Here is a 22021-nt window from a genome sequence, read left to right on the forward strand (position 1 = left end):
ATGCAGAATAGTGTATTAACAAAGTTATCAACTTTTACAATCAAACTAAGCACTGTCAAATCGTACAAATGTATTCAGCTAACCACTTAGTTTCAAAACTTTGAACTCAGAGATCTACGCTTTGCTTTGCCTACCTAACATTTCAATCCAAGTAATGACGTACGCACTTGGACAAATATCAACATTCAAAATCAATCCGCAAAAACGCAACCAACAAGTTTAAAAAATTTGTCAAATTCGGAGATTAAGAATCTCTGTTATTCTTGTGAATAACATTGTTAACTCTTTAGTAAAACACAGCAGGAATAGTTGGGAGTTATGTATAACAAAACAGACGAAATACCGTACAGTTCAAACAAGACACGTACACGCGTTTTTAATGTGAGCTCGCCATTCCAATTATTCTATTAGAATGATTGTGTATTTACACGACGTCCGCGTCGTGTTTGCAGAATGTTCACCACTTGGGAAAAAAGTATTCATAGTAGTGCCATTGTTTGCAACCACTAACGGTAACGTGTCGCACTTATCATACAAATATACCTGTACTTTTAAGCGTCCGTTACTATAGTAACCAGGATATTAATAATGCCCCTACAAAAAATTTTCCCTCGGGGTTTTTGGGTCAAACTTGGTCTCAGATTCAACGCCCAAAGGTTAAGGAAAACACTCATAATATTATGCAATCAGCTTGCATATCATAACCATTGGAAAGAAGGGGTTTTGAGACTAAAAATGCCTTCTAATTATAACACAAGACATTGCGGTATATTTATGAATAGCCAGAAACTCATAGCTAAAACTCGTTATCACTCAAGAAATCAAAATGATGTCACGTAGCGATGATAATGTTGGGCTACGCTAATTCTGAATAGAAAACCATTCAAAGGGTTAATTTGGGCATCGTTGGATCGATTCGGATATGTTCTTCACTTCGGACTTTTTCGGACCAATTCGGGTGGGGTCGGTCTCGTCTGGTTTTTTTTTTGTTTTTTTTTGTTTTTTTAAATATAGAGAGACTTATTGATTTCTGTTTGCATTCACTTATTATATTTTGATGTCTTGATTCGTTAAGATTAAGCTTCTCAAAATAATACAAGCAAGATTGAAAAAAAAAAGATATGTACAATTATCACAATATAGAGTACATTTCTTTCTATTCATTAATCCGCATACTGTGCGTTTGTGTATTTTTTCAGTAATGAGTACAAACATCGTGTAGCCTTTAAGCTTTAGATTGTCGACTTGTTTCTCTCCTCAGTGGGATTTTTCTAGAAGTTTGTGGACAGTTGGTCATATTAGCGATATAGTTGGGTCTTGAATAAATATTTCAGTACACTGTAGAACATTAGATGATCAATACACAGAGTTTTGCAAACTTTAATATCAATGACCAAATCTCGAAGAATGTAAATATGTATATGGCCTGACCTCTAACCTCTGGATGAACATATATAACATCTACTGATCATGAGGCAATTAACGATAGACAGACAAACATGGTCTATACCAAACTTGAATTGCGCGATGCAGAAAATTAATTCCTAGGTCAGAGGTCAAGAATTAAAAAATACTTTAGAAGTTTTGTTGTTCTAATATTTTGACCATGAACAGATAAGCAGAATATATATATATATATATATATATATATATATATATATATATATATATATATATATATATATATATATATGTGTGTGTGTGTGTGTGTGTGTGTGTGTGTGTGTGTGTGTGTGTGTGTGTGTGTGTGTGTATAATAGATAGACAAATTTAACATGGTCTATAGCAAAATTGAGCGTTGCGTCATAATACCATAATCAATTCTTATGTCAGAGGTAAGGAATTCAACAAAAGAAATACTGCAGTTGTTCTTGCTGTAACATTTTGACCACTGTGAAATCAATGTTCATGAACATATAAGCAGAAGAAATAAGTTAATGATAAACGTTTTTTTCGGGTAACACGATTTCACACGCACACCGGCCGGCTGCACACCCTAGTACACGTACACACACTGTATATGAGTCACACTTGTGATAATAAACTAAAGCTAGTCTATCCTAACGGTCAGTGTCATCTTGAAATAAATACACCAGATAATTACTAATCCTTCTCTTTGTTCTCTTTGTTGAAACCAATCTAAGACCTTTTAATCTCGAAATTCTGTCTTATTCTCGTTCGATGTAATTTCCCCTTCTATTGTACGAATAGACGCACAAACTGTTTCAATCAGGTCCAATGAGATATTTTTCTCCTAGGGAATTTGGCATCATGTTATATTCGTTTGTTGCTCATACATGGCGTAACAGACCACACAAACTATAACGGTATAACAATAGGAATGATTGACTTGAATGGGTAATGATATTCAGCAACGGTCATTTGGACAAATCTGGGTTAAAGCCTTGCTTACATAAGACTAATTGTTTCGTAGCCCCTTCAGGGCCTAAATAAATATTTTAAATGGCAGTATATTGAAAGAGTAGGGCCATTCTTTGTGATGTTTCGACAACCTGAGCTCACTTCACCATTTCATGTATATATAAACACGTTCTTTGACATCACAAATCAACAACGAATGTGTCAAAACTTCTAATGTTCAGCCAAGTTTTCAAAAATACACCAAGCTAAGGAAAAAGAATGTCATGTTGTTTGTACCGATTAGTCACATTGTTCAAAATTAGCTCATTTGATTGGTTGGTTGGTTGATTAATTAATTAATTAATTGCTTAATTAATGCTATTTGTGATCGAGTAATATTACACATACATACATACATACATACATACATACACACACACACACACACACACACATACATACATACATACATACATACATACATACATACATACATACATACATACATACATGATTTTAATGTTTTCGATATTGATATTTCTTTTAAATATAAGTAATACATGTCTACATTTTTTCTTCACAGGCAGAGCAACTGACAAAAGAACAAATAGCAGGTAAGGCTTTTCTTGTTTTACAAAATATTCATTCATAATATATTCATAATATATCCTCCTTGAAGAGATTTGTCTTTTCATTGTTCTTACATGCATTTGTCTTGGTTATTGAATTGCAAAGAATTTAATTATATATTCATGACAATATTTGGGCTGTTTAAGCCATGTATGTATGTATGTATGTATGTATGTATGTATGTATGTATGTATGTATGTATGTATGTATGTGTATGTATGTATGTATGTATGTATGTATGTATGTATGTATGTGTATGTATGTGTGTATGTATGTATGTATGTATGTATGTATGTATGTATGTATGTATGTATGTATGTATGTATGTGTATGTGTAAGTGTAAGTATATGTGTATGTGTATGTGTAAGTGTTTGTGTTTGTGTATCTATTTTTATAAATCCGTATACTTATATGAAGAGATCTAACTATCAATGTGTTGGTAGTAGTGATAAAATTTAGCTAGGAATGGCATGTTATCGAGGACCAAACTAACTGGGAACTGGTCTTGTCAGCATCTATTATACAGATATTGGCTCCAAGGCATCCACACGAAGATATTTATCTTTAAGATTTACATTCATGTTCATGTCAATATCTTATAGAATTCAAAGAAGCATTTGTCTTGTTTGACAAAGATGGTAGTGGTACCGTATCAACCGATGAATTAGGAAGTGTTATGAAGTCATTAGGAACAAATCCATCAGAGGAGGAACTCCGGGAAATGGTAGATGCAGTTGATGCTGACGGTGAGATACACTCTCGCTCACTCACTCCATCATACCCTCCATCACTAACTATCACACTCGTTCAAGCACTCATTAATTAATTAATTCATTCATTCATTCTTTACCTCCTAGCTCTCGCTATCTTAGTTTCAATCCCTCTCTGTTTCTTTTTTGATTTTGCTCTGTCTTTGTCTTTTTCCATCTATATTTGTCCCTGTCTCTGTCTGTTTTTCTGTCTGTCTTTTGTCTCTGTGTGTGCGTACATGTATGTATGTATGTATGTATGTATGTATGTATGTATGCATGTATGCATGTATGCATGTATGTATGTATGTATGTATGTATGTATGTATGTCCCCGTCTCCATCTCTCACTTCTCGCCTTCTTTCCCAGTCTGTGTCCGTCCGTCCGTCCGTCTGTCTGTCTGTCTGTCTGTCTGTCTCTGGCTGTCTGTCTGTCTGTCTCTGTCTCGCTGTGTCTATCTCTGTGTGTCTCTCTCTGTCTTTCCCTCTCTTCCTCAGAGTCCTCTCTCTCTCTCTCTCTCTCTCTCTCTCTCTCTCTCTCTCTCTCTCTCTCTCTCTCTCTCTCTCTCTCTCTCTCTCTCTCTCTCTCTCTCTCTCTCTCTCTCTCTCTCTCTCTTTCTCTTTCTGTCTGCCCACCCAGTGTCCCAAGCTTTTTCCAAAAGATAATCCTTATGATCTTTGACAGCGTCCTTCCATCGACATAGACGATTGGGCAAACAAACCATTGTCATGGACGTAATTAAGATTAGGTGTGTTTTATTCAATTGTCATGGGTTTAGAACTTCAAATTTGTTCTGTTCTTTACACTGTTCAATATTCATTTAACAAACTTCTTATAAGGTCTTTCCTTGTTGTCCGAGAACCATTGTCCCAAATGCACATAATGTAAAGATGTTATTTTGGAGACTCAAACTGACGACATCAAATAAACCACCTTTTTATGCCAGGAGTGGTCGGTATAGGAATATCAATAGCAAACAATCTTGACGCCCCACACCATCACATCTGGACTCCCGCGGCCTGAAAAGTGACATTCATTATTAGTTCATTCTTATAATACGAATTCTATAGGGTAAATAAAACACGGGTCGTGCCCCTGTGATTTGACCGAAAAACCTGATAGGGCTAGATACAGCATATGTCCTACAATCTGCAATAAGTGCGGTACTATTCTCGTTTTTGTTTCTCATGTCCCAACTGACCAGACGTTTGATGCCACCGAATAATTTTAAAATGTCGACGCCCTCTACGACCACATAAGAAAAGAAGTCACAAGTTCGTATCTGGACGAAAATGGCCAATTATCGCTGAAATTTGATATGGAACCATATTTAAAGGGGAACACCGCTTCGTAAAATAAAAGCATTTTCATAAATTATTGGTTTTGAAGAGTCATTTCGTGATTTTACATTCAATCATGAATATCTTATTTCTGCTGCCTCCCGTCAAGCAACAGCCCACACCAAAGATACCCTATAAGACAAGATCAACTTGATGTTTCTCTGAGATCGCAAGTAATTATAGGTTATGTAATTCATGAAATGAATCTCCAGAACCCATAGTTTATGAAAAATATCTGTATATCTCGAAGTGGTGTTCCCCTTTAATGACGTGGTTTACATTTTCCTCATGATATTAAGTTTAATTTTCAAAACATCGTGACTTATAATCATGATTGTACTTATTGAAATCATCACCAATATGTATATGTACAAATATTTGTAAGCTAATACTTCTCTTCTTTTCCAATTTTTTAAAACTGAACTTCAATCAACACGTTATACATAACATTGAAAAGTGTCGCCCTAAACGACCTACCACCTTTGACCTATGACATACGATCAAACTCAGAGGGCCTTTATATGGGTTATATCATATGATGACGTCATCATGTAACCTGCATCGTAGGGAGTATCCTTATCACCCCTCACCCTTTTCATGCTTGTGGAAAGGGATGAGAAGGGCGCCCACAACGGCTGATCTTTCAATCTAACGATGACGTCAGATACAGTCATTCCATAATCTAGCCATCACTTTCATTGCGTCGCCCATTTAAAATCGACGCTTTTGACTCAATAAAAGCCAACGCCTTTGTATAAGGTAAACGGACCTGAGCTCCAGATGGCGCTGTTGATGTTGCAAATCAATTAAAAATTGTCAAGGTGTTCGCCTTTTTCTTCATGTTATATAGTGATAACAGTTAATTATTGATGACTATATATTCAGTCTGAAAACAGCTGTCCAAGTACAATGGTTCTGACGTCATTCCATATAAACCCGGACCTGAAAAGTATCTGTATATACAATGTGCTTGCGTAAAAAAAAATAAAAAATACAATGGTTGCACGATGTATTACACTCGGTTAACCAATTCTATATTTGTGGTTCGAAGCCCAATTCATTCAAAATTACTTTGTGAAATTGGCGCTAGACTTGCTCATGTCTCCGGACTCTTTTTCATTCTCTTTTTAAAATAAGATATTTTTCAAAAACACAACTGCATCTAAGCTCTTGAAAGGTAAACTACTAGTAGTTGGGAAAAATTTAAAGAGTTTGACATTTTCATTTTAAAAAGTAAAAGCGAATAACAAACTAGGAATATTTGCAGAATATGATACTTACAAAAATCTCCTGAAGACTGGAGAGAGAATGCAAAGAAGAATTGAGACATGATTTACACTAAAGGAAAGAAGCACTCAGAAGTCATTAATATTCATTTTGCAAACACGAATATATTATTTTTTGTTTGCTGTCTCCCGTCAAGCAATGGCCAGCAGCAAATATATCCTATAAAGGTACAAGATCAATTTGATGTCTCTATTTCCTGAAATAGTGTCCCCTAAACCCTACACTCCGAAAAAAGAAGAGGGATTCTCATTAACTTTAGCATCACAATGGTTACCTTACAGGAAATGGAGAAATCGATTTCCAGGGATTTTTGAAAATGATGGCACAGATGTTGCATGAGAGTGAATCTGATCAAGGACTTAAGGAAGCCTTTAATGTCTTTGACAAAGATGGTGATGGTTATATCAACCCAACAGAACTGCGTCAAATTATGTCGAATCTGGGTGAAAAAATGTCAGACGATGAATTTAAGGAGATGCTTGCAGAGATTGATGAGGACGGTGATGGTAGAGTCAGTTATGATGGTATGTAAAATGTGCGTTTATTGGTTGAGTCAGTTGTGACGGTATGAAAGACGTGCGTTTATTGGTTGAGTCACTGAGACGTGATGGTATGGTTATGGGTTGAGTCAGTAATGATAGTATGTAAGATGTGCGTTTATTGGTTGAGTCAGTATGACGGTATGTAAAACGTGTGTTTATTGGTAGAGTCACTTACCATAATGGTATCTAACACGTGTGTTTATTGGTAGAGTCAGTCGGGTGGTATGCAAGACGTGTGTTTATTGGTAGAATCAGATATATAAGGCGTGTGTTTATTGGTAGAATCATTTATGACGGTATCATATGTTTTTTTAGTAGTCTTCGAAAATTTATGTTTTCTTTTTTTTCTTCTCCGCAGAATTTGTTCAAATGATGACGAAATAATATCTCCGTCCAAACATGACGAGAAACGCAACCATTCATTTTTTAGACAAGTGTGGTCATGTAAAGAACTCTCAATTGACTTTAACACACGGAAGAATCACACACAAAAAACACGATATCCCATTTTTCCTTTGAACCTCTCAGCGTTCATGCATAGAAAGATGTAAAGAACACGTATGAGACTGATGAAAATTTTTGATTTTTTTTCCTTCTAATTCTAGTTAGTTATAATCTAAACACTTTAGGAAATAAATTCTTTGATAATAACAATAGAGTTGAAACAATTAATGACCATTTTCTTTTAAAAGATAACAAGACTTTTTTATCAAGTGCAAAAAAAAATCTTAAAATAGCTCGTTTTCTCGTTGATTGTAGTAATAATAGTTTTTATATTAATAATGGTAATGTGGTTTGGTTAATTTCGACTAGGTATACGACTAAAATAATTTGAATATTTTATTTTTATTTTAATTATTAATTATTTAACCGTAATTAAATATTAGGGTATACGTAGTGGCAGAGAATGGAGACCTTTTTTGCGTAATTCATAGAACATTACTTAGGTTTGAGTTTTTTGAATTGTATTGTTCTTTGCATCATTCATTACCGTATGAGGGCGCACTTGTAGAAGTTCAAAAATCTACACGTCATGCTGAACATTCGAAATGTTTGTCTCTACAATAAATTCTTCTCTCTCTTTTTTGACAAATACATCATCGTATGTTTGTTTGTTTCACGGAACAGAAACTGGTAAAAATCGTCAACACACAATTCCTGACCACAAAACTACCATACACCAATTAGGCTTGATTGTCCAGCTTCAGTCAGACTGAACGCCTAGAGAGAGAGAGAGAGAGAGAGAGAGAGAGAGAGAGGGGGGAAGAGAGAGAAAACTCAGTTGGTACAAATAGTGAAAAATAAACTCAGATAGCCATTAAAAATAGCTCAGAGAGACAGAGATATGGGGAATAACCGTCCAAATCATATTGAATCGGAACGGTAGCACCGTACTGTTTATACATGTATAGCTCCCTCTACGATGGTAGTGATCGTGACGTCTCAGCACAAGATGACCAAGTGGTCCCTGGTGAAAAAAGATAGTTCTAGAACCACTTTCAGTACATTCAAAATTGAAATGACAGTTGCTCAAAGTGATGGTTATTAATTTGAAGCAGATATAATCAGCACTATGGACCCATCTCATCAATGTCTGATACCAAACATAATATGTCGTGATGATGTCCTTCATCTTTACATAAGAAATATACAGTGTCAAAAATACTTGACATACTAGCCATACTTATGCAAATTCAGTGGGTTTGAATAACAGTATGAATAAATTAGTTAATAATTAACAGTGTTAGCAATTTTGCCGTATTTCGAACTCAAGGATGTAAAGTTAAAGCGTTGTGCTCAACCATGGTTCGAACCAAACAGCATCACTAGCTTTGTCAAGGTGTTATAGGGTATGTTGTGTAAGTCTAACCGAATTACAAATATTAATAAATGCATATTTTTTTATTTCTGTTTGACAATTCTCCCCTCCCCCTGCCCGCCCCCAAAACCGTCAGTTTTCATGAACATGAATGTCAAGTTCAAGCAACCCCATCGGGCCTTCGGCCCTCGATATCAGTATGCGATTATAGTAGTATTGCGCCGGATCGGAGCGCGGCAGCGACTTAAGTTTAGATAAAACGTAGGGGAAAAAGGCGCAAGCGACTGTCGACAGTCTATCGAACTCTCTGTCTTTGAATTAGTTTTGGAAGAATGAAATATCGTCATTGTCGTTTGTATTGTCTTGTCTTGTATCGAGAATTCCCTTTCAATAGATTTAGCTGATGTCTACTTCTTTTGAAACACACAAAATTAAAATATTGCATAGATAAACGTGTTATGCAGGTGATAGGTTATTTAAAAAAATAAATAAAGTATGGTTTCTGTATTCAAAGTGCATGGATAGTTTTCACAAGGAAATGTTGATATGCCTCGGTTGATGAATTTAGCATAGGTTTTAAATTGCATTCTTTAATGAGATGTGGCGTAACAATAAATTGAATTCCTGACCGCAAAACTACCATACACCAATCAGGCTTGATTGTCCAGCTTCAGTCAGACTGAACGCCTCCCTCGAGTCAAGTCTGGACAATAGGGTCGGGGTCGGTGTCGGGGTGGGGTGGGGGTGTTACTACAGGTTGGTGCCTATGTAAAAAGGGGTGAGGGTCAGATCTGAGTATTTATATGTGTTCTTTTAGTTTGATATCAAACATTACATACCGGTACGTTATCATATTGTCTAATATATAAACGACTGTTTATCACTATCTTATTTATAACATGATACTCACAAGCCACATTTTTCTTCCCTGAAGCGAACAAAAATGACTATCGTTTTGGTGGGGTAGGTAGATTTTACATTTTATCTTTTTATTATTTTTTTCGTATCTGAGTGTCTAGTTCAGGTAGTTATGTTTTCCATAGCGGTTGTTTTCAATATGGTCTCTGTGTTATTGGTTTCTTCTCATCAGATGGGCAGCCATAACAGATTGGAAGAACAGTGTTATATTATCTTTTTAAGTTGAAGTCAGTTTCCGCATCCACTATTTCTCTAGAAGAGACTCCCATAATTTTTGCGATTTTTATTTTTATTCTCGAATATATAAATTATCGTTTAAGGTCGGCTGCAACAAACTAGGTGGGGTTGGGTAACCGGAACCAAATAACATTTGTTTTGGCCTTACCCACACACGAATTGTTATTCAAACCACATGATACATAACAAAACCCAGCGCATCAAAATATTGATTTTATCATGAGTCAGTGGGATGTATCAATGAACATTAGAGTACCACACTCTCGGAGGAATACAATGTCATTATCATACAACAACGGCATGGTAATATGTATAATTCGAATTCGGTCATTCACATACGTGAATATATATGCAAATTACGTTCAACTGCAATGCGTATTTTATTTTTACTTCACTGAGCATTAGTAAGATTACGTCGTCCCGCACCAAAACTATGTCCATTTATATGTTAATTTGCTGAGTCAACAGCGCCCATTTGATTGGATGTAGACACTACAACAGCCACCTATAGGCCAACACACCCAACTCGTGTAGCTATAGTAGCCTAAGTTTACTATCAGTTCATTGCCACACCACTACACTCAAGTACATTGCTCTCTTCAACTCTACAAGCAGTAAAAATGGTAAGTAATGTTTCATTCGAGTTTAGTGTAGATACACGCATGGAAACATATTCACCGGTGATGTTACATGTAGAAACAGTGTTTGTTTTACTGGGGCTGGTTATTGTAGAAACTATGCAATTCTGTTCACGTGACTTGTTGTGTAACGCTGACACCAAGCTCACTATCCGTTCTATATATCAGCATAAACTTTGTCATTCTATATTTTGGTTAGCACTTGGTTCAAGAAACGTGCAAGAATCAAGGCATTAGTTTTGAATCTGTCTGTGTGACACGTAGCAGTCACGCTCTTGAACGGCACCCAATGTATTGTTGAATCACAGAATGAATGGAATGCAAGTAAAAGGGAGGATAATCCGATGAATGGCCGCAAGGTGCGTCATTATTTATGGCAACAAATCTCCCCTTATACCTCCATATGCCAACGAACAGCTCTGACCGTCGACAAATCTTGAATTCGCAGCTCGCCAAAACAAATTGAATAACCCGTAATACAAGTTGTTGTTTTTTAATACGTAACGGGTTTCACTGGAACGGAGCCCGTACAACTTAACCACCCGAAAGGGGGCCAAAAGGATATTACATCATGAAAAATCTGCTGTCGTTCAATCACTAAGCAAACACACGTATACCAAGTACTTGTCAAGTATGTACAAACTTGGAGTCAGTATAATTACTCCAAGCTCAGACCACTGAGCTCCAAAGTACAAAAGAAGTGGTCGACATAAATTCATTCAGGCGAATACCCGAAGGCAACGTAGCTGCAATAATTGTAGCGTTTGTTGTGAGTTTGAGGGCTTCTCCGTCTGTTTTTGTGCCAAACGCTACAATTCCTGTAACGCAAATAGACAAGACCACGTTGAAAACGTGAGCGAGATGTCAGTGTACTGTCCGTTTCAAAATGCTGCATGCCTTGCTATATTTGTCGATTTTGACGGAATTGGAGTACCTCTGAACACTTCTTGGGTCTTGAAGGCTCCGTAATTAATGTTGGCGTTAGATTTTTTGCCATTTAAGGGCCCTCAAAATCACCGTCAGCGAACGCTACAATCATTGCAGCTAAAGCAACGGTGTGTAAAAGAAAATGTTGAATAACACTATAATATACCATTGCAAACCCCGGTTGCAAACCCGTACACCTATTGAAAATAATGTCGAATGACCTCGTAAAGTTCCATGATATCGACCTAAGATTGCAACCATGTTTATAGAGCACTACACTTTTTCTATTACACAAAGTTCTTGTGAGAAAACGTCTGTCACCTGTACATAGCCTATAAGTAATCCCAACTCTAGAGGTAGTCCCAACGTCTCAATATACAAACAGAATTGAAACCTTACACCGCTCACTGGGTTCACACAACAACGATCGTTTGTACACCTGAGTATGACCCCTAGACCGCCTCCATGGTCTAAGCATGTATGATCCTGATCCGATTCGGTATGCAGACAGCCACAAAAAACCACACCCTGATACGAAGCACTATTAAAGCATAGACAAGTATAGACCTGTGATTAAAGTAAGCTGTCGAACAACATGGTCTATAATGCCTCCCCACTGATAGTAAACTTTCCTCGTCCAAAAATGTTCTCTGGTCCTACATGTTATTATTGTATTCCCCTCTACGCCCTTCCATTCATCATAATCAGGAAGGCCGATCGAAAACTCTCTGTTCGATTCTGGAATGTTAAAAATGCAAAAGCTGAAGAATAAAATATTTCGCTCAAGTAGTATAGGTGGTGTCAGTTATCATTCAGACCACTAAAAATTCTCTATGGTGGTCTGTGCTCTATGGTGGTCAGTCAACTTCGATTTAAAAAGTTTCATTTACAATCGAACAATAGAAATATTGATTTAGTTAACGAGGTTACACCAAAATACTGTGTTTGAAGGTCATGGCGTTAACGTTGTTGCCATGAATAAGTGAAAACCAACCCCCTCCCACCAACGAAGGTCTATGGGAAAACATACCCCTCCACTGCCTACGCGCAGCGACGTCTTATTTGGTATCAACAAGAATTGCACACATGTTAATTAGCTATGGTTGACGTGTGACAATACGCAAATAACTAACATGTCACGTGACTAAGTAATTAGCGAGTGTCCCCCAAAAAAACACCTTGGAGATTTTCTTGCTTTGATTTTCTTGATAGTCGCCATTTACCATTTGACCTTGCAGTTTTATCATTTTAATGTTAGTATCATGGGCTTCAAAGAAACGACGAGATGTCAACATACATTCATGGTTGCTTTCTCAATACTTATAATCGATATTAACCCAGAAACGCCTATATACATGTAATTACGGGACAAGAGCAATGATGGAGTACCTATATCGAATGTAAATGGATTTATAAAATTTCATTTCTAAGTTTGCAATTTTTGAGATTGTTCGAAGACCATCTGCTTGTACGAATCTAGATTGTAAAATAGATGAAAATAGGAACCATCCTCATTTGAAATATAACTATAGATTTACACCAAGGACGGCTATGTTTACCATCGGTATGGTAAACTTATGATCTAGCGAACACAGTTTCAAATGATTGATGTCAGATTGTGAACCAATTTGATATAATGATTTACAAGAAAGTATTCACTTATCAATTGACATCCTTTGTTATTATTTGATTATATATGGGCTCTTGTGTGTATCCTATTGCCTTTCAAAACACACACGACCCCCACCCCATCCCAACCCCCACCCCACACGCACGCACGCACGCACGCACACACACACACATACACATGACCCCCCCCCCCCTCCCTCCATATAACATGTGAATATGTAGGGTCAATGGCTTAAGACGGGTTGTAGACGGTCGAATGCAAAATATGGATTAGTTCTACGTCACCGACAATGCATGTCTACGTCAACGATTCCGGGGTGCTCGACATACGCATCATCACGTTGAAAATCGCCAGTACTCTCCAATATTCCCGGTCTTCATTCAGTCACTGACATTACTGCTGGTGTAAGACGAGTTTTGCCAATACTTGTTATTGATTCTCTGTGACCTTAACATCCGTGTCACTCGAATGTTCTCAATTCAATGAATGAAAAAAATAGCATATTTGTGAACACTGGTTCGAGCCGTCATGTATTAATAAGCACGTTTTATTCCTATCTGAACCCAGTTCTTTTGTCCCCGGAAGTATGTTATCTTACATTATTTATTTTAACTCATAAAATTGTTTATTTCTGACATAACTTTAAAACTTGTTTGCAATGAGAAACATGCATCGCATGTTTCTTTCAAAGCTTATGTCGAAAGATAATTCCGTCAAGAAAAGTAAAAAAAAAACGAGCGAAGGAAACATGTAGTGAAAATGCGATTTTTTTCTCCATTCAATATGTAGAAAAAACCAAGCGTATAGATTTATGTATAAATCAATGGGCGTATTTTTTTTTAATTAATGCTATAGTATGCACTGATTTGTAATTTTCTATTGTTTATTTATACACAGGCAGATCAGCTCACCGAAGAACAAATTGCAGGTAAGAGTTTTTGTTCTCTTCAGAAAATGATAGAGTTGGTGGAAATTTACATGACAAAGGGATGAGTTGTTTATGTAAATAATTGTCTTGTCTTGTTTTGTCTTGTCTGTTACTGTACAAAACCCAAGATGTGGCTATACACGTACAGTTCGCCATGCATCGCAGTTAAAATTTCTTATTTAGTTTCAAGGTGTATCAGTGATTTAAAATCTGCCACATCTTTTGCTGCTTTTGTATTTGGTGGTAATGAGTTCCATAAAGTCCACAGTCTTTATTGGAGCGAATGGTGCTGTAGTTTAGCTTGTGTGTTTGACGAGTGATATGTTTGGTGTGCGTTAGTTATCTGTGGTTTGGTATGGTTTTCGTGGCAGAGGTGTTTTATTTACCTGTAATTTGTTATTGATGTAAAACAATCAAAAGATGGTGCGTCATGTCCTTGGGAGAACCTTATCTTCTCCTTGGTGTAGAACCTTATTCGACAATTTCATATAAATGTACTTCTGTTCTGGGAATCGCGACCTTACTTTTCTAAAAGTTTTTTCGTAAATTTACCAAAAGCGGCCCAATCGGAGTTCCAATGTACATTTAAAGACCGATTGTTTTTGCTTAGTCATGAATGAAAGTTTTAACTTCAGAACACATACCTAAACTATTATCAGTAATGACTAGAAGATAGGGAATGGAAATTTCAGGCTAACATCAACTCTAGTAAACTCTTCCCATTCTCCAAGTATAATAATAAGTGGGAATATAGAGCTCAGTATTCTACTAGTATTATCCGTTGATGTAACCATAGACCTTCCACCAACTGTGGAGGGTCTATAATGTAACGTGGAAGGCATGCTTGGGAATAAACAGATTAACGTTATGACGTAATAAGCATTTGTCGACTATTTTTACCTGTCAAACATTTTGAGTGGTATCACTCAGTGACACACCGCTATTGATAGACTCCATACACTAAGATTTGCCAAATTGTTGAATAAGCTAGCAACCTCATCAAAGCTAATGTTCAAAGAAAACAATTGCGTGAAAAGGACGTGTAATAAGATTAGAGAAAGGGACTGGAATGAACTGTTCAGACATGCACACTTGGCAGCGGTACAACGGTGTGTATAGTGCTACGGCAACTTGCAAACAACTCGACAACAATCTGCTATTATCCCAGTGTGTAGAAATTTTCTAAACCGAACACAAAAACTTTGCCCCAAAATGTCAATAAATATCTTCGGCAGTCCAGTTCATGTGTGTCCAATGAGAGCGACCCTGGCTACTACGTGTTACCATCGTGAAGCAACAGGTGGTACATCTATAGTATTGCGTACTCTCGTAATATATAGCAAACCATGCGCGAACTCGTCAAGTGTTCTCGGCAGAGTTACTTGTATAAAAACATGTACTGTTTTCTTAGAGTACTACGAGGAAATGACAAGATGTAGTGTTATTTGTATTTATAGTACGTCGACTCTACTCAGTTTATTACCTTAAAGTCATAATATACCGTGCTTCATTGACATTAAGCCGTGCATTCTAAAAAAAAAACAATCACAGCGTAATTCATAACACTGTATATGTTTTAAAGGGCCATCTTTCAATCCTAGGTCTCATCGCATTAATGTCGTCTTAATAAGGATTACATGAGATCATTCTTTTGCTCTGGGCCAAATTTGTCTATAGTTCTGTCAAACAACAGGTTTTCACACCTAGCTTATAATCCTAATCCAGCGTATGATTAAAATTTAGACGGGTTTGAAAATCAGTTGTTTGGCAGACCTAAACGAAAAGTTGGTCTAGCAGAACAAAAGAGGGATTCATTGCAGTCCCCAGGGATCCATTGATAGTTACTTGAAGGGTGCAATCAATGAAAAGTGTTCGATTGGATATCCCCAACCCCAAAACGATAGTCAAGACCTAATCCATAAACTAAAAAAAACCTTAGTAACTAGTTTTTATAGTCCCTTGAACACGTAATATCACTTACGTCGATGCCTCATTTGTCTATCGTATCAAGTACACTGTGTATCCCCTTGCATCAACTTCAAAGGACTCGCACACAAAAAGTTAATTAAGTTTGTATTACATAACTGTTATATTTGTTTATTCATCTATTTTAATTCTTTCGAGAAAAAATTGAGCAAGATACACACTGGGAAAGAACAATTTGAATATAGTGCGCCAGCACTTTGAACAGTATCAAATATAATTTAATATACATAGTGTTCCTACAGTACGTACCGATTGCAAGTACATTGTTGTATGTTAAGTTAATTCTTAGTTTATGCGTCGTTTGGCTAGTTTTACATAGATCTCGCTTGTCTGTTGAAGCATAGCTCTTTGGGGAAAAAATGAGTAACGCTCCAAAATGTACGCGATTAAATTATTGTCGTGTCCTATTTTTATCGTAAAGTTGAATGACCGATGTGTTCACACTTCTGATGAACTCTTGAAAAGTCGACAACTAAAACGAAGGAAATAAATTTGACTTTGAAATCTGGAATTATGACAATGTTGAAAGTGGAAGGCGCAGACGAACTCTTTGTACTTAAAGTTAAGGTTGTGTACAGCAACTGACGGATTTGAAGTACCCAACGCAAAAATAATCACGTTCTCTAGAATGTATATGCTTACATAGACGATTCCAACTTTGCCAAGAGATTGAAGTCAACGACATATAAATAATAAGCTCATCAACTTTAAAGATCAAACCACTTTCCGTTCTCCGGAACTAAAATCGATCATACTAGTTTTTCCATTACCATGACGACACTGAGGTGAGAAACTTGATTTAAAGTTTCAGACCACTAGTAATTGATTTAGCACTTTATATTACTGTTTTGGTTTGAGCATAGACACTCCAGGGTCTATGGTTTGAGAGGATGACAAAGAGATGGGTCAGTTGGCTCGAGCTTCATTTCGTATTCTAATTAGAAAATGCTTGTCGCCTGACAAGCTTACTGATTGGTTCAACAGATGTCGCATTGCGGCATGTTTGTCAGTGGGGCAGGTAGCCAGTAACTATCCACTAATGACCTTTGATACTGCACTGAAGTACAAACGTTTGTATGAATCTATTGAGGTCTTTAGAGAGAAAAAAACAAAGGGCTATTGTTACCTAAAGACGTACAGGAACAATGGCAGTATCACCACCAAGCCAGAACCTAAGATTATGCCCTTGATAAACTATCTGAATATTAGAATGGTTCACATTTGGGCGAGGTGATGTGACCTTTTTACTATGAAAATGAAAAGATGCCCCACCTTATCAAAACATGGCTGGTACCAACGGAGATTACTTTCGCAAGGGGTCACCGTGTTCAAATATACTGTTTGTAGATATATGAAGTTTTTCGAGCTGTGACATCCCTCCGTGGTTACCGAATAATCCTTAGGTTAAAATGTGTAACGACACGATAAATAGTTATATTCCCTTGACAAATCTGTCCCAAACAAAGCCTGACGATATACAGGTGAAAGTAGTCGATCTTAAGTGATTCGTGATGTTGGTTCTTCCAAATCTTCAGCTGGGTGAACATATTTTGGCATAGCTAAAATTCTGAGTTTGCCGTGTTTGTAATGTCAGTAGTTCGTGGTGATTTGGCTAACGGATCATGTCGAAATATGAACAACGAAAGCGAGGCAAAAAACAGACAAATTCGTTCTCCTTAAAAACAAACTACACATCAATTTATTTAAAGCAAGCGATGCAAGTGGTTCCCAGGGCAACAGGTATGTACGTACACCATCATGTCATTTAAAAATTTGACGAACAGAAGTGGAGAAATAGAGAAAAGTCCTCGGAATGCACTTGAAACCACGTGATCTGTATTTTCTATTCAGTATTGTCGGCTTAGTCGATTTGACCGAAAAATAATTTGATTGAAACACATGATACACAGTGCAAAATGGATTAATGCACTCTTGTGTTGTTTGAGGGTTTGGTTATGGCATTAGCTAGTAAATACAAATAACGTTGTTAGTTTAAGACTACAAAAGACGCGAGATTTTAACGATATAGCAGATGTTCTCGCGAGGTCTCGTTACACTGAGATTTATACGTGGACTAATATATACCATATTTTAAATTTATATACGTGTCATTACCTGTGACATATATGGCATGGCGCGTTGTCGCACCAACGTCAGTATTCAAGATGCGCCGATGACCTAAAATTAATATTATTGACGAAGGCTGTACAGAGAGTGTTTTGTTGAAATTAGCCTTTGCCATGTTTCCAGGTATTCCGGTTTCCCTTTTGGTATTATGCATATTGATTGCAATACATTGCAACAATTTAAAACATAAAAGGTTTGTTATTGTACGTACAATAACAAAACATTTATCAGTCTTATGTAATTTATTGAGTTACAAACATAGACTTGGTCTATATTGTTTCTCATTGATTTTTCAAGTAGGAAGCCATGATAAAATTGTTTTATAAAATAAAAATCCAAAATAAATACCAAATTCTCATCCATGCATAGGGCCACTTTAATGACATATATCCCGCCTAGCGCGCGCCTCCCCTAGGCTCTAACGCGTCTCTTTTTGTACGATGAAACTATATTTGTTTAACTTTTCGCCGTCGTAAAACGGATAACCAATCATTATATTTGCGTCACTTGTCAACACATTTATTAACGCCACACTGGTCTATTTTGTTGCATTGCAGAATTCAAGGAAGCTTTCTCACTCTTCGACAAAGATGGCGATGGTACCATCACAACCAAAGAATTGGGAACTGTTATGAGGTCCTTAGGTCAGAATCCAACAGAAGCTGAACTTCAGGATATGATTAATGAAGTCGATGCTGACGGTGAGATGCTATATAAAACTTTTCGTGAAAATAAGCGAATATTCAAGCTGTCACTCATTCATATACACACACACACACACACACACACACACACACACACTCTCTCTCTCTCTCTCTCTCTCTCTCTCTCTCTCTCTCTCTCTCTCTCTCTCTCTCTCTCTCTCTCATATAAAGATTACAAAGTTTACTTCCTGGCACCATTTCATTTCATTTAAGTTGTATTTAAATAGTTTGATGAAAATAATTAAATATTAGATTTTGTCCTTCACCAGTCCCCACGTAAAATGAGTTTCAAAAAGACAGTTCAGTGATGGCGTCACCTGCCCTTAATATATTTGTTTTAATTATGTTGGCAGGTGATTTTCGAAAGTTCTGATATCTCGGAATTTAAATAGCTAAAATTGGATGTAGGGTATACTGAATGTAAAAACTGTTTTAATGTCTTTTTTTCAAGGAAATGGAACAATCGATTTCCCTGAATTTTTGACAATGATGGCAAGGAAAATGAAGGACACAGACAGCGAGGAGGAGATCCGCGAAGCTTTCCGAGTCTTTGACAAAGACGGCAATGGTTTTATCAGTGCTGCTGAATTACGTCACGTGATGACAAATCTTGGTGAAAAATTAACAGATGAAGAAGTAGATGAAATGATCAGAGAAGCTGATATTGATGGCGATGGACAAGTAAATTATGAAGGTATGTTTATGAGATGTTTTATTTTCGTGACCCCTGACCCCAATATATGAATGGTTAAAATTCGATAAGAAGAAATTTAGACGGGATTATCAAACATTCATTATTTTTTAATGTACAAATAAAATTGTACCCTTTAACAGTCATCGCCAAAAAAACAAATTTATACAAATCCGTATAATCCGGGTACCATGCCTTTTTTCTTGCCGCAATGTTTTCGGTTTAATGGCCCACTTCGATTCGGATTAAGTTTAATACAAAAAATAGTCCAGATCTAAGGAATAATCCTATATAATCCGTACAGATCCCAGGATGCGTGAATCTATCTTTAAAAGTGCACATTATGTGTTTGACCTTTGTCGTTTTGATCTTTGACACATGTCTACATATATATTTTTTGTAATCATTCAAACCATATCGTGTTTGTCATATTCCATAAGTTGTTAATTATAACAAATATAATGTTCATTTTTATTCCCTTTTTTACAGAATTCGTCAAGATGATGACATCTAAGTAAAGACTCTGGAATATCATTCATTTTGATGCATATTTTTTTCTTCATATTTTGATAATCAGATTGTAGTGTGAACTAGGATCTTGAAACCGAAATTTGATATAGATTTGGATAAAGTTGTACCTTATAATAAATACGTCACTTGTATTTTTACGATTTGTTCTCAGGTCGCAATGAAGTTCAAATAAGTTAGTTTGTCCGATGTAATATTTGTTTACATTTCACCTACATCTTTGTAATAAATTGGACTTTCATTTATATGAACACTTGTTTGCAGTCTTCTCTTTGAGAGAGATAGAGAGACAGACAGACAGACAGACAGACAGACAGACAGACAGACAGACAGACAGAGACATAGAGAGAGGGAGAGGAGAAGGGGTAGAGAGAGGGAGAGGAAAAGGGAGAGAGAGATGTATTGGCGTTGTACTGTAAAAAAGGAGTAGTTAATTTTACGTTGATACATTTTGACACTTTCAATGATTTTGGAGTCTCTTAGTGGTACCGTTTGCATCCCGTGAAACCCAAAGGCATTGTTTTGGCGCTTCTGGTTCAAGGATCAATTTCACTTCGAGTCCGGTGCTGTAGTAAACTTGAAGCTTAACGGTGTAGAGGAAATGATAAACGATGCAGCTGCTAATCAAAGTTTGTCCTGTATATTCATAACAGTGGAAAATCAATTAACCACTAAAAAATAAAACATGTATCCAATTGTAAATTTGAAAACCAAAACATGATTGAGAAGTGGGCGGAAAACAAACTGAATAAAAGAAAGTTGATTGGCACTAGACAGAACATTCTGAATAACCAATGACAATCTAGCCGTAGGGGGCGCCAAACTTAAGCAATCGGTCACGCCTAAATCCAAATAGAAATTGGTTTCATTACCTACTTGTATACCTTCAACAGATTACCCTAGATATTGCCAGATTTCTAGAATTTGTATATATTTTTCACAGTTGCAGAAATAGGGGTAAACGCTGCAATATAAATAAGCTGAGATCAGAGACTATAAATTCAATGTTTTACTTTCACAATCGACAATTGTCCTTATTTCTAATGCCCTTGTTTGAAAATAACTTGGCCATTAGATGTGATGGACGTATCTACAATATTACGTGACAATCATTGGAACTAGACACAGAAATGATGGTAACCACTATACCATCCACCACTATGACCATCACATAAGTATAGATATCAAATGTTTATGTGGTTATTGGTAGGGAGAAAATATAAAGGAGCTCATGAGAGTCATCAAGTCATCTGTGTAAATAGTAAGTGTAAAAAATACTGATAACTAGAATGCACACAGTAATACTACATTGTATGACCATTTTTAGATGCATTGCATAAGAGCATTCGATTTGATGGCGTTAATGCATGTCATGATCTCCCTTGTTTATGTCTGTTACTTTAGTGAATGTTTGAGTTCTACGATGCCATCTATTTTCTCAAAAATACTAGGAATTACTGAGCGGTTTAGGGGCATCTAACCCGACGAAAACAAATAATTTGGGAGGTATCCCTTACGACTGATGAGCAACACGAAACAGGTGTAATCACTTTATGTAATCGAAACCGACATGAATTCAAGGCTGTATCGTGAGAGCTTTCATCATGATCACGTTATAAAACTATCGGCGTAATTACACATTTTTAATGGGGCACATCGATATACTACATAATACATGTGTATATCGAAAATACAAACAACGTTTAGCAGAATCCTAAATATCCTGAATATCTTTACTATTACCAAATTATTTTCCCTTGGACTAGTTAAAGTGGTCATATGGATGAGGATTGGGTATTTATTTGGGATATGTAATTTATGAAAAAGTTTTATCTTGGCGTTCTACTTGAAAAATCAATGTGAAATAACATATAAGTCATTGTTTGCAGACCAACAAATTGCAAAACATCAATAGCTGTGTAAAATCTTTGTTATTGTGCGTACAATAACAAACTTTTTACACATTTGTTTAGCTTTT

General features: G+C 36.4%; 3 protein-coding genes across 3 annotated transcripts in view; all 3 read left to right on the forward strand.

Moving 5' to 3' along the window:
• The window catches only part of LOC144441932 (calmodulin-alpha-like), an 8307-nt gene extending 318 nt beyond the window's left edge, over positions 1-7989 (forward strand). Inside the window, exons 2-5 of the mRNA XM_078131200.1 lie at positions 2945-2975; positions 3595-3738; positions 6650-6892; positions 7269-7989. Of these exons, the coding sequence (XP_077987326.1) occupies positions 2945-2975; positions 3595-3738; positions 6650-6892; positions 7269-7294 (444 nt within the window). The 3' untranslated portion in view covers positions 7295-7989. The remainder of the gene's footprint in view (positions 1-2944; positions 2976-3594; positions 3739-6649; positions 6893-7268) is intronic.
• Positions 1-22021, forward strand: part of LOC144441928 (uncharacterized) — a 129238-nt gene that overhangs the window by 79053 nt on the left and 28164 nt on the right. The window lies entirely within an intron of this gene.
• Positions 10370-20273, forward strand: LOC144441931 (calmodulin). The gene is made up of 5 exons (XM_078131199.1): positions 10370-10507; positions 13977-14007; positions 18678-18821; positions 19276-19518; positions 20005-20273. The coding sequence occupies exons 1-5, from the start codon at positions 10505-10507 to the stop codon at positions 20031-20033; spliced, it is 450 nt and encodes a 149-aa protein (XP_077987325.1). The 5' UTR covers positions 10370-10504; the 3' UTR covers positions 20034-20273.

This window comes from Glandiceps talaboti, chromosome 11 (genome assembly GCF_964340395.1).
Source record: "Glandiceps talaboti chromosome 11, keGlaTala1.1, whole genome shotgun sequence".
Classification (NCBI taxonomy): Eukaryota; Metazoa; Hemichordata; class Enteropneusta; family Spengelidae; genus Glandiceps; species Glandiceps talaboti.